Below are 12,892 nucleotides of genomic sequence, written 5' to 3' on the forward strand. Positions count from 1 at the left end.
GTGGCTGCTTGGGAGAATTTTCATTGAAGCTCTATGATACGAATGCGCTTGGCTATTTCATGGTTCCAAGAAGAGTTGGCGTGTTCGTTCAATTATTTTGATGAACATATTTTAATTCTTTCTTCAGAAAGAAATCAAAATGATCACCTATCCTATGAACAGGTTGAACAGGTGGACGCGACGCCTCTGGCTGTATCGAACATCTGCAAATTTTAACTTTTATATGAAGTTTTTGAAGAATTACTTTGACCCTTGAAATCCACAAATTCGGAACACTTTTTTCTTACGAATGTAAACAAACTTTGGATCCCTCCAGGAGTACATATTTGTAACAAAATAATGACTTCACAAACTGCAACGAGTGATACTCAAGCTTAGTGATGTTTCATACATGGTCTGATAACTTTTTTTGTGAAAATATCAGTTAAATTCAGGTGTTCCACAATTGTAGGAGTCACAATAACATCCCACAATTATGAAACAGGCCATTTGGAGGCAGTGTTCTGCTACTCTGGACAAAATAATCTTGGAATGATGTTTTTTGTTCAAAAAGTACTACTTTTACTAGTGAAATAGCAAAATAATGTCCAAATGAAGGTTCTAAAAATAGTAAGGTCGACAGAAAAGCTACTTTTGGCATGCTATTGACAAATTATCATAAAAGTGTTCCGAATTTGTGGGTGTTCCGAATATGTGGGATGACTGTATTACAGTCCAAACTCGATTATCCGATGCCTCAAATTCCGATGTTCTATTATCCGCAGGTTTGAATGGGACTTCGGAAAATCGAATCACGAACAATATTGCATCACCGCAATTTTGACCACCATTTTGGATTTACACATTTTAAATCAATTTAGGGTAGTTTTGGGATCATACCTAAACTCAAAAATTAAAAATGATACGCAGATTTTTTTTTCTTGATTCGATTATCCGATTTCAAGGCCTTCGGATAATCGAGACTGTAGGGGAAATATAGCCTTTCTAATCAAACACCTATCTTCGTCATATGGAGAGTTTGATGCCAAGCTCCAAAAATGCTATTTAGGCTATAAACTTACCAGCAACAGCACCGCCTCAAGTAAGCACGCAAATTTATGCCATTTACTGGCCAAAAAGATCAAATTTAATGCACTTTTGGTCATAATTTCTATTTTGCGAGACCATTTCTCATCATTTTGGTGGCACACATATCCACACGCAAGATGAGAGCATAACTGCTTAACGAAAGTCCCCATCAATATCTTTTCACTTGCGCTAACGTTTTCAAAGCGCACAAGATATAAAATTGCTTCCAACTACCGGCAGCATGTTCTTTTGCACATTAGTTAGTCACTCACTTGAAAAATAATCCCGAAACATGTAAATAATTAGCAAGCGCCATCAAAAAAACAAACGCACCAAATCTTTTGACGTTTAATTTTTGACGACCCATTCCAATCGAAAGCTGAAGAAAACCGAGCGAGAAGCGAAAGCAAATAAAGAACAAAGGGTGGCCACCAACACGATTAGCAGCGCCTGTTGGAGTGAGTCAGTGATGCCAGGAAATTTTCTCTATAAATGCTACTTTTCGTGAGTGTTTGCTTAAAATTTCATCAATTTTGGCAACACTAAGCAGACCCAAAAGAGCGCTGGAAGAAAAGAGAACTAAGGTGAAAATAGGAAAATGGGCGTGGCCCGATGCATTCTCGAATGATTAGAATACGTTTGGGAAATATTTTTTTAAATGCTTGTAAAAGGAATAGAATAACTTTTAGTAAAAGTGAAAATAAACAGAAATGTTCACAAAAAGTTGCTTTACTCGTTGGTGTACTTGGTTTTAGTAAATTTCAAGGAACACTGCAGATTATCCAGCATCATTGAAACACGACTTTATTATGCTTAAAATGGGTATATTCCCCCTTCCATGTTTTTTTACTGTACAATTATTCCAGTCAAATCGGGATGCATCCGAATCCTGGATGAAATTCAAAATAAAGAAATAAATTTAGCACAATTCGACGTCGTTGTACTATCACGTGCTATACGTCGCTTTTTGACGTTCCGAGATAACCGCGTTTCAATGTTTGAGCTTGAATAAACAAAAACGAGAGCACGCGATGTAAACAAAAACAAACACGTTTTGTTTGTTTGACCTTTCTGTGCATTGCCCCGAAGTTTGGTTGAATTTGGTTGAATTCATAATTGAAAATGTTCACGCTAGTCGAGCTTGTATCGGTGTCAAACGCCTTCTGACCTGAAATCCCTTTGGCCAATTGGCGCACTTAAATCAATTTTCAGGCAGTGTCAAGATAGCACGACAAGATTGGAACTTCTTTCATATGAAGAGTGACAAAAATTTCCGGAGCTTTTTATTTTATTTTTATTGAATATCTCAGGATTGAAGTCGAATTTTGGGGATCTGTGAAGGTCAAAAGACGAGGCATTGTGAGCTACACAAAATGGCGTTCTCAACTCAATTTGGCCCAAAATGCGCGTACGACAAGTTTTGAAATTAGACCACTAAATCCATTGAAATGCTACACCCACAGTTGGCCAGCGCCATCTGAGAGAATAAAGAACACGATCTGGTAGTATAAAGGTACTGTGAACGGACACTGAGGATACATCCCGAGATTGGCTAGACCGTTATTCTCATGGGTTCATTTTCAAAACAGAGAGACTCGAACCCAAGACCTTTGACATATCGAAACGCGCATTTGCGGTATCAGCCACCAAAGTTCGATGACTATGAGATGGTCATTAGGCAATATAAGCCACTCAATGGGATGAACTGTTTCAATGAACAAATGAACACAATTTCGTGGTGGTTCACCCGCGAGAGGTTTATTCTTCCATTTAATTTTGGTAGAGCTATTCTCTCGGCTTTCTACGTTTTATTTTCAAAACATTCTAAAGATGTTTAAATCAACCCAAACATGCTAAAATAGTAGTTTATGCAACAAGTTGCAAAAAGAGGATTTTTCAGCACGATTCGTACATTTATCCAACGAGGTTCACCGAGTTGGATAAATACGAAGAGTGCTGAAAAAATCAAGTTTTGCAACGAGTTCCATACAACATTTTTTTGCAATTCAAAAAAAAACACACTGAGTGAAATTTTAATTCAAATTTTCATGTATTTTGTCATTAAATCGTTTAAATCAAAAAAATGTTGAAAAGTGTTACTTTTCAAAACAAGTGCTGAAAAGTTCAACTTTGGTGGCGGTCAAGAATGACAGGAAAAGTGAGTAGTTTCACGACGGAATTGCAAAAATGATTTTAAACGCAGGAGAATGCATTTTAAATCAATTTCAGCTGATTGCAATTAATGTTCCAATGAAATTTAGAAGTCTTTTGATTTTTTTTGCTTCCTGAATTTTCGGACAATTTTAAAGGGGGGTGATAAAAACTTTATATAAAATTTGTACCAGCCTTATTATAAACTTGTTTTTTGACACCAAAGTTGGATAATTTAACTAAACTTAATAATTTTTGTTTCCATCAGATCGAGCACGGAAGCAGATTTTCATGGGAAATGTCTCGGGTTTTTTGACTAGTTTTTCAGTAAAGTAGTATTATTCGGTAATAACCGCGACAAATACGAAACTAGCAATCAAAAAGAGTTTCTCCTACGCTACTAATAAATAAATAAAACAAACAAAAAGGGAATTCCAATTTTGCCTTTTTACATAGTCTTTGAAAAACATATCAACGATTATACTAAACCTTCACCATCATGCCCCATACATTACCTACTTGTACTATGCAAACACATCATTCCAACCGTAGTAAAATCAGCTTAGTGAGAAAGAAATGTCTCTAGAATTTGACGATAGTCCAGTGAAACGAGCGTACGTATCCCTTCATATATAGTTAAGATTTGCTTCGCTGTAACAAAATTTCGGACTTTCGAGTCTCGTTTAATTGTGCTAGTTTATTTTCCTTTTATAATATAGCTCTCCTCGGCCTTAGACACACATACTACTTCTAAAATTCTAAAAATAACTCTTTTCAATTCGTCCAGTTTGTCCATCGCTATGTTCAGTATAATGTACATTTATTTGAGTTGTGAAACTTTCCGTGTCTATGTTGTACTTAAACCTTCCTTTCGACTTTAATACTCTCGAATTAAACCATACTTTAACATTTTTGTCTCTAATCCTGAAAGTAACTTCTCTCAAAATTTCAAGGAAATAGAAACGAGGGAATCGAAATCGAAAGAAATTCTAACATATTTGCATGCCGGAATGCGATTCACTATCGAGTTGACCAATTGTGCCAAAACCTTCATTGATTTGATCGTTGTTCTAATTCGTTGCGTCCATTCTCTCTCTTTATATATAGATTGTCCATATATTTACATTCTCGAGTTTAGTTTGTTATTATCCCTTAATTTTTCAAAAACTATATTTGCTCCTCGTTTCCACCGGGCGAATGCATATTTCATAATCTGTAACTATATCAAACAAACACACACATACATTGTGATACTTTTGTGTCGCGCAGACGAAACAAAAAAGGGTCGAATGCTCCTTTCATTGCTTTCCAGTTTTTCGATGTTATAGAAATTATTTATATGACAAAATTCCTCTATTTATTCCCACAATTCAAATAAACGATAATCGCCTCACTACACCACGCTAGTTTGTTCACGTTTTATTCTTTCGATCGAATCATTTAGATGGGCGTGTCCACTAATTGTATAAAAAAGGAAGAAGAAGAAAAAAAGAGCTTAGTTGTTTCATCCTGGTAGTGGCCTTAGTCGAGGTGCTATTGTTGTGTGTTTTATCTGCTTTTTTTCTCTATTCTTTTTTCCGTTCCTACTTCCTTGTTCTCCAACTCATCTCCACTCGTCAGTCGGGCAAACTTTGGCTCGCCCGTAACCGGTGTGGCCATGCTGTTCCGGATCGTCACCGGTGAGGATTGGAACAAAATCATGCACGACTGCATGGTGCAGCCCCCGTACTGCACCCTGGCGGCCAACTACTGGGAAACGGACTGCGGTAACTTTACCGCCAGTTTGATCTACTTTTGCACGTTCTACGTCATTATAACGTACATCGTGTTGAATCTCCTAGTCGGTACGAAGTAGTCACAAACCCAAATCCAGACGCAAGTCATAACCTTTCTTTCCCAACCTGCAGCTATTATCATGGAGAACTTTTCGCTGTTTTACTCCAACGAGGAGGACGCCCTGCTCTCGTACGCGGACATACGCAACTTCCAGAACACGTGGAACATTGTGGACATCCACCAGCGCGGGGTAATTCCGGTGCGGCGCGTCAAGTTCATACTGCGGCTGCTGAAGGGCCGGCTCGAGTGTGATCCGCAAAAGGACCGGCTGCTGTTCAAGTACATGTGCTACGAGCTGGATAAGCTGCACAACGGCGAGGACGTTACGTTTCACGACGTGATCAAGTGAGTAAAGTAATTCTGCCTTCCGTATGACCAAAGAAGCGAGTAGTGCGGTGCCGGTGGGTATGCGCAGTCCTGTTTTTTCGTGTTATTTTCCATCTCTTTTGTGTCGTTGTTCGAGTGCATGGGGTGATTGGTTTTCTTCTTCTTTTTTTCATTTTTTTTTTAGTTCGTGCGTTCGTTGGCCGATGAGTTTTTTTTTTGTTATCTTTACATAGTTTTTGATAGAAACGATCAGATTTTTGTTTTTTGAGACAAGCAAGTCGTATTGCTGGATTAAGTCCTTTCCATATCATCAAGGATCGGAAGGCACGTCGACGAATATGTTTTAAGGTTTATGATATAACATAATTTTAATGAATGAAGCCCTTCCTACATCACCGTTGATCGGAAGGCACGCCGATGGAGAATTTCTAGAGAATCGAATTAATACTATATTTAAATCCCTAGATAGCTATCTTTCCGCAGCCGGCTGCCTAAGATTTTTAAAATTTCAACCGATAAACAAATTGCTTATGGTCGCATCACCTACCACAGTGAATCCTGACCTCATACCCATCTTACTATGCCCCGGACATAAAACCGGGTGGAAATAAAAGCCGACTGGCTTTCAATAAGGTTTCATGAAAGTTTTAATAGAGGCTTGAAAACCAGTTCGCAATGCCATGCCAAACGGTTTTATCGCATGCTTTGTTAAAACCTAGGGTGTTGTAGCTGTCGAGTGCCATTAGGCATGTAAAAAGCTCACTTAAAACCAACCCTCCAATATCTATTATTTATCCTTGCCATTTTTGTAAACCATCTCCATAATTTCATTTGGCAAGACGAAGGCTTATTTTTGCCAAAATAAAACCTATTTGGCATAAGACGTTTGAAGACGTATGAAATGTCATTTTTCCATAACTCCTGGCTAGGTTTTAACAAAGGTTTTATCAAGGCTTTGAGGATGTTGTTAGGATTCCGTTGTAAAGCCTTGAACTCCTATGTAGGTTTTTTAAATAGGCCGTAACAACCTTTTGCGGAGGTCCTTTTGGGTTTTAAGTGGGGTTTATCAAGGTTCTGGGGAGTTTGTTACGACTAAGGGGTTTTAATGTTGGTTTTGGCTGATAGGTTTTATAGCGGTTGTGACAGCTTTGATAAAGCCTAAAATGTTACTTGGGTGGTCAATAACGAAGTAGCAGCTACGGGTAGACACCAATGCTATGCTATGCTATGCCTTCCGTATGACCAAATAAGCAGTTTTGCATCATCAGTTTGTCCATATCGTTTTCCAAATATGGTACATATGTATTTTTTGAAGGATTGTTTTTATCGATTTGGTGTCTTGAGCAAAGCTGTAGGTATGGATGAGGACTACATTGATTGCCACACAAAACAATTTTCAAAAAAAACTATTTTACTTTTTTTCTATTATAAGTCACAGCTTTTCAATTAAAAAAATTGTGCCCATATTTGTCAATTTTTGACAAAATATCTTCGAAAGGCTGAGAAAATTCTACCTAATACCTTGTTATGCTTATATTTTTTAACTTTGTTTATCCTTCGGGAGTCACGTGTTTTGGCTTTTTTTACAAGTGTCCTTACAAAATGTGTACACGTACGCGACTGCCAGTGGGTATATGGCTTTGGTTGCTGAGAAATGGCCATGCAAATTTGAAAAAAAAACTATAAAAAATAAATTTGCTCAGTGTGCCTATTTACCCCTTGTTTTTTGAATACTGATACCGCGGGAATCGGTTGAATGTTAAATAATGATAATTTTGTGATAGTTTCTGCTCTTTTCAATCAACATAATTTATAAAATAAAACAAATAGTCCAACATTTTAAAAGACAAAAATAGCTCTTTAAAAAAATATTGATGATTTTAAAACCGTTTTTATATGGACAACTGTCGAATTTGCATGGAACATGATTTGGACAATTTGACAATGCAAATTGAATAATCAGGAGTTTGTTTTGAAAAGGTCCAATAAACCAAATTTTCAAATAAAACCGCCTTGAGTCAGGGGTATTGAAAAACACCCAAAGAGCAAAAACTGAAAATTTGGTTTATTGGACCTTTTCAAAAAAAAAACTCCAGAAATATGCTTTGATTTAAAGTTTTCAAAAATGGCTCCGCTAATTTTTTGCTCAAATGGGACGCGAATCATTTTCTTTACTTAAAATTCTCAATGGAAATAGCAGTAAAATTAAACATTATTTAAATCTTATGTAAGTATTTCCGGGAAATTACCGGGATTTTCCGGAAAAAAATATTTCCCGTTTCCCGGGAATGCCCGAAATACAAACGGAAGTATACTTTGCCTACCTTTTTGGCACCATTTTTTTTTAAATTATGCAGAAAATAATAATTAGAGAATCTGATTTGATTTTATTAAAAATATATTGAACTAATCAGCTTGTCAGTAAATTTCATGTCAATGTAAACATAGATAGCATTTATTACTGAAGCATTCACAACTAGAGAGCCTGGAGCTTATTAGAGAACGGACACTGATACTGGCACCTCTGCATGCACATCAGTCAAAATAGCTTGCAGCACTGCAATTGTCAAAGCAGCAGCGTGACTCTTTTCAGATTCTCTTTTGATCTGTCAATCAAGCCAAAACCAACTTTTTAAGACATAGTGTATGGTTGGTGTAAAGAAAAAATTAGGTGCTGCGTTTGCAAAAATTCCCAAAGACTTTCTGTAGAAAAAAAAACCCGAAGGTACCAAATTTTTAGTTTTTTTTCCCACGATGTTATTAGCGCCCGAAACTGACCATTTTTGCGCGGAATTAACGCACAACGACATAATGAGTTTATGAATCAGCAAAAGAAAACTTGAAAATATTTAACGAAATTTAAATTGAAAAAGAAAATTGAAATTGTTTTGTTTTCAGTTCGTGCTTTACACTTTTTCGAATAAAATATAAATCACCCAAATTACAATACTTCCCATCGATTGAACGCCAACTGAAATTTCTTCTGCTCGATTGGTACCTCCGTTTGGCAGTTCTCGTGCTTCGATTGGTAATTTTGTTTTGAGATGTTCGTTCTCTAATAAGCTCCAGGCTCTCTATTCACAACTAGGAATATTGCTTTCTTATATGTTGTGCAACAAAAATTACGCTATAATGGAATGAATATTACTTTTTTTATTTTTGACATCCTATTTTAACAGTGGCAGTGCGTGGCCGAATGGTTACGCTGTCCGCTTTGTAAGCGGATGATTCTGGGTTCGATTCCCATCTGCTGCAACCTTCCATCGGATGAGGAAGTAAAATGTCGATCCCAGCCTTGGTTGTTAGGCCGTTAAGTCATTCCAGGTGTAGGAGTCGTCTCCATGCCATAAATACAAACAACACACCAAACCAAACCAACTCCGGTGGAATCGCTGGCGGCGGTTGGACTCGCAATCCGAAGGTCGTCAGTTCAAACACTGGGGTGGAAGGTTCCTTGGAGTAGAAAGAGGTTTGGGTGTTCTCCCCATTCAAGCCTTCGGACTCCTACACCCAGAACTGGGCATCGGCATACGAGAGGATAAAGAGCACGATTCGGTAGTAAAATGGTACTGTGTGCGGACGGAGAGGATAAATCCCGAAATTACCGAGAGTACTTTACTCATGGTTCATTTTCCAAAAAAGTTCATCTATCAAAAAAAAGTACCGGTACCGAGACTCGAACCCAAGACCTTCGACATATTGAACCGTGCCTTTGCCGTATGGGCCACCATGGTTCGGTGACTAAGTGGCGGTCGTTTGTCCATATAAGCAACTCATAGGATGAACTGTTCCAATGAACGAATGAACACGCGAGAGGACTATACTCTCGCAATATAGCACTTTCCTCACGTTTCTTTTCGTGAGGACTATCCCCTCGTTCTTTAACTTTGGGTGTAGGTTCGAGCAGAAACTTGCAATAGAGACCACAAAATACCCGGGGGTCGTAAATGTGGATGGTTTGATTTTTTGATCCTATTTTAACGAAATTTGTTGTTAAATCACTTGTTAAAAAAAAATTACTTGTTGTGCTTCGAATTCCGGACACTGATAAAAGCTGTTTCGAAATCCGGACACTCGATTTTGCTTATAAACCGCACAAATTAAGACGAAAATGTTAGTGAATGGCATTCTTTAGGTCTCAAATAAGCTGTTAATATCAAAACAATCGATATTTTATTACTCTTCTTATTGAAAAGTGCCAGCAACAAAATTGGGCGAAAAGTTCATCGCCCGGAGATCGCGAGTTGGCGCGAGCGAATGAACACCGCGAAAAAAGATTCGGGGGTGCATTGGGGTTAAATGATTATTTCGTCATTCGGTTTAATTAGAAAATAATTATTTTTTCGTAAATATCGCTACTTTGATGCGATGTAATTAATTTTTACATTAAATTAGTAGTAAATTAAGTTTTCGCGAAAAAACTGGATTCCCCCCTGATTTCTGCAACAAAGTACTGGATGTTAGGCTCTTTTGAAAGAGCACACAATTTTGAACCAAGCTGCATCAATAACTCGAAATCGATGAAAATGCATATGAGACATTAATGCGATCAGGGACAGTATAAACCTCCGTTGATCAAATAGCTATCTAGGCCATGACTTCCGGGAGTTCTTGGATACCCAGATTTGAGGATGGCTCCTTATCAGTGTTTTGTGGAAGATCCCTTATATAAATGTTTCGTTTAATTGTAAATAAAATTAAAAAAGAAAATCCCGTTTTACGCCAAAACCCCGCAATAACGCTCCATCGATTTGCGCTCAAACCACGAAATAACGCTCCCCCGAGTTGCGCTCTTCTTCGGTTTGCGGGGGAGGGGGCTCAAAAAGAGCGCACACTTGAAAGATTAGTCTATGTTTGTTTTTCATGCTAAACACTGCAAATATTAAACTTACCAGAAGTTCCGGATTACCGAATCTTTTGCCCCGGAATAAGCCCCTGGTGGATTGAAAAACCTTCTCCGCAAATCAAATGCAACCGGAAGCAACCCGCCGGTAAAATCGATTGCCGCAGTGCCCAGAACCCTCGCAGAACTAGTTTTACAGATCGGAATCATGTCGGGAATTCCCGGGAAATTTGTTGAAAATTTCCCGTTTCCCGGGAATTTTGCAACTCCGGGAAATTGGACGCTCTAAAGTACTCCCAATTGTTTTTGCTAGCTTATATCAAAACATATATAAAATGTATTTGGATAAAAGTTTTGTATTTATACATCTGAATTTATCATTCTTGTAGATTTTTTTGGAATTAAATAAAAATCAAAATATTAGGATAGTTTTTTATTCGATTGCTAACAATTTAATAATTAGTCAACTTGTTGGTAAAAGGGCAACTTTTTAATCACGAATTAAATTTGAAATTTGTTTATACCTCGTGCCGGAGGGACTGTACGACCCCTTCCAATTTTTCATAAAAGTCGCTTTGACATCAAATTTCCAAAAAAAAAATCACAATTTCAGGCGTAAATTTATTTAAAACACGTTTGTGTTTGACCGAAACCATCCAAAAATATCACATTGTTGCGCAAAGCATAGAAAAACAGCTGTCCCGATTCGTCCCAGGTGTCCCGATTCGCCCTAGATAACGGTAGCAGTCTATCAACGACCGATGTGAGAAGGGTGACTAAATTAAAATAGCAGGTAGCGCTGCGGGTTAATTAAATATTCTTCCAATAATTATTCTTTCTTCAATTGGATGAATTTATAAGTCGCCCTGGCTTTTTTTAGTCTGGTAGTGTAGACTCAATTTCAAATGAGCTTACAAGTTATGCAATCTTGTAAGTTCTAGAATTCAACTTCCAATTCCAATTGTAATTCAAGTTCTATTAATGCTCACAATTCTCAACTGTCATGTGTAAAGCAGTTTATCTTACTAATCCAAAGGACAGGGGAACGAATCCATCCGTGAGCTTTTCAACGATTTCCAGCAGTCCAGAACTATCTCGCTGGCAGCAGATGGTAATCAATCCCAGGTCCATTCATAGTTAGTCAGCCAGCAGCCGTTAATTTTTCAAGTGACTTTCCAGCCTTTCCACAGTGAGGAAGGAAAAGATAAAAGTGATTTCTGTTTTGTTTGCTATTTAACTTCTTGATCATAAATTAATTGTGATTTACGAAACCTCTCATTTTAGCATGCTGTCGTATCGTTCGGTGGATATCCGAAAGGCACTGCAGCTGGAAGAACTGTTGGCTCGCGAGGAGTTCGAGTACATCATCGAGGAAGAGGTGGCCAAGCAGACAATCCGCACGTGGCTCGAGGGATGTCTAAAGAAAATCCGCGCCAACAACGTTACGGTATGGAATGGGTTTTGGGTTGATGAGCCTCAAATGGCACTAACAAAATTCTTAAAATTCAGAGACAGCAAAACTCCCTCATCGCTGGTTTGCGAGCGGAAAATATCCAGCGGCAGCAACAGCAACAGCAGGAAGCCGCCGATGAACTGGCACTGAACAAGGAGGTCAGTCTCGAGCCGGACACGGTTGAACTTCCGGTGAAGGAGGTCGAACACAACGCCAAGGGGAGGAAAAAGAGTCAAAACCTGAACCGGTCGGATTCAACGGGAAGCAGCAGCGGCCGGAAGTTTCTCGCGCCAACGCTTTCCGATCCGCAGGCCAAAAATGAAAAGGATCGCTACATCAGCAAGAAAAAGTCCCAACGGCAGTCCGGCACCAACACCAAGAACATTACCCAGATCAACGAGCTGAATCATGGCCACACGTTGCACCAGCACTATCACCACATTGCCCATGGCAGCGAAATGCAGCAAACCAGCAACAGTAAAGTGGGTCATCCGCACATTAGCATGGTCTACGAGGTGCACGACTGGTGGCAGGAACAGGTGACCTGTCCGCACAGCGAAGACGAAGAGTAGCGAGTTTGGTAGCGATTGGTATTGGATGTTGCTTAGAAGAAGTTTTTTAAGTTTTAACCGAGTTTTACGAGGAGTATTGTCTGTTGAGTAGGTTTGATTTGTACTGATGCACACAATGTTAACGAAAAATGTATTAGTAAGTATTGTATACTTTGTTGAGAGAGTTCAACAAACCACACATAATGTCCGGTTTTATAGGTTTATATACAGAAATATGTTGATTTATTGCCAATGCAGGAAATGGGAACGAGAATAGTGATATTTAGAAATAAAATAAACCCACCCAGGATAACTGATTTTTTCTCCTCTAATCTCACATTCACGACAACATAATATTTTCTGCATTTCGATTGGATAGTAAATAAGTTAGTTAGAGTTAAATTAAAAAGTGGTGCGAGATAAACATATGCAGGGTGGCCACTCAAGTCGGGAAATCGGGAAAAAGTCGGGAATTCGCCAAAATCCGCCAAAAATCGGGAAAAGTCGGGAATTCTGAGCATACTTGATTGAAAATTATTTTTTAACTCTTGAATAATTTTGTAATATTTTGTAAAATTTTCAAATTGAATTTACTCATTTCTGCCTTAGTAACTTACCGTAAAACGGGGTGACTTTGATAGGTTTGCGATTTTTCCGCAAAAT

General features: G+C 38.3%; 1 protein-coding gene across 1 annotated transcript in view; it reads left to right on the plus strand.

Moving 5' to 3' along the window:
• Window positions 1-12,542, plus strand: part of LOC6032761 (sodium leak channel non-selective protein) — a 38,439-nt gene extending 25,897 nt beyond the window's left edge. Inside the window, 4 exon segments of the mRNA XM_038266430.1 lie at window positions 4,840-5,063; window positions 5,127-5,400; window positions 11,510-11,672; window positions 11,735-12,542. Coding sequence (XP_038122358.1) covers window positions 4,840-5,063; window positions 5,127-5,400; window positions 11,510-11,672; window positions 11,735-12,250 — 1,177 coding nt within the window. The 3' untranslated portion in view covers window positions 12,251-12,542.
• Window positions 12,543-12,892: the final 350 nt, after the last annotated feature.

The sequence above is a fragment of the Culex quinquefasciatus genome, chromosome 3 (assembly GCF_015732765.1).
Source record: "Culex quinquefasciatus strain JHB chromosome 3, VPISU_Cqui_1.0_pri_paternal, whole genome shotgun sequence".
Classification (NCBI taxonomy): domain Eukaryota; kingdom Metazoa; phylum Arthropoda; class Insecta; order Diptera; family Culicidae; genus Culex; species Culex quinquefasciatus.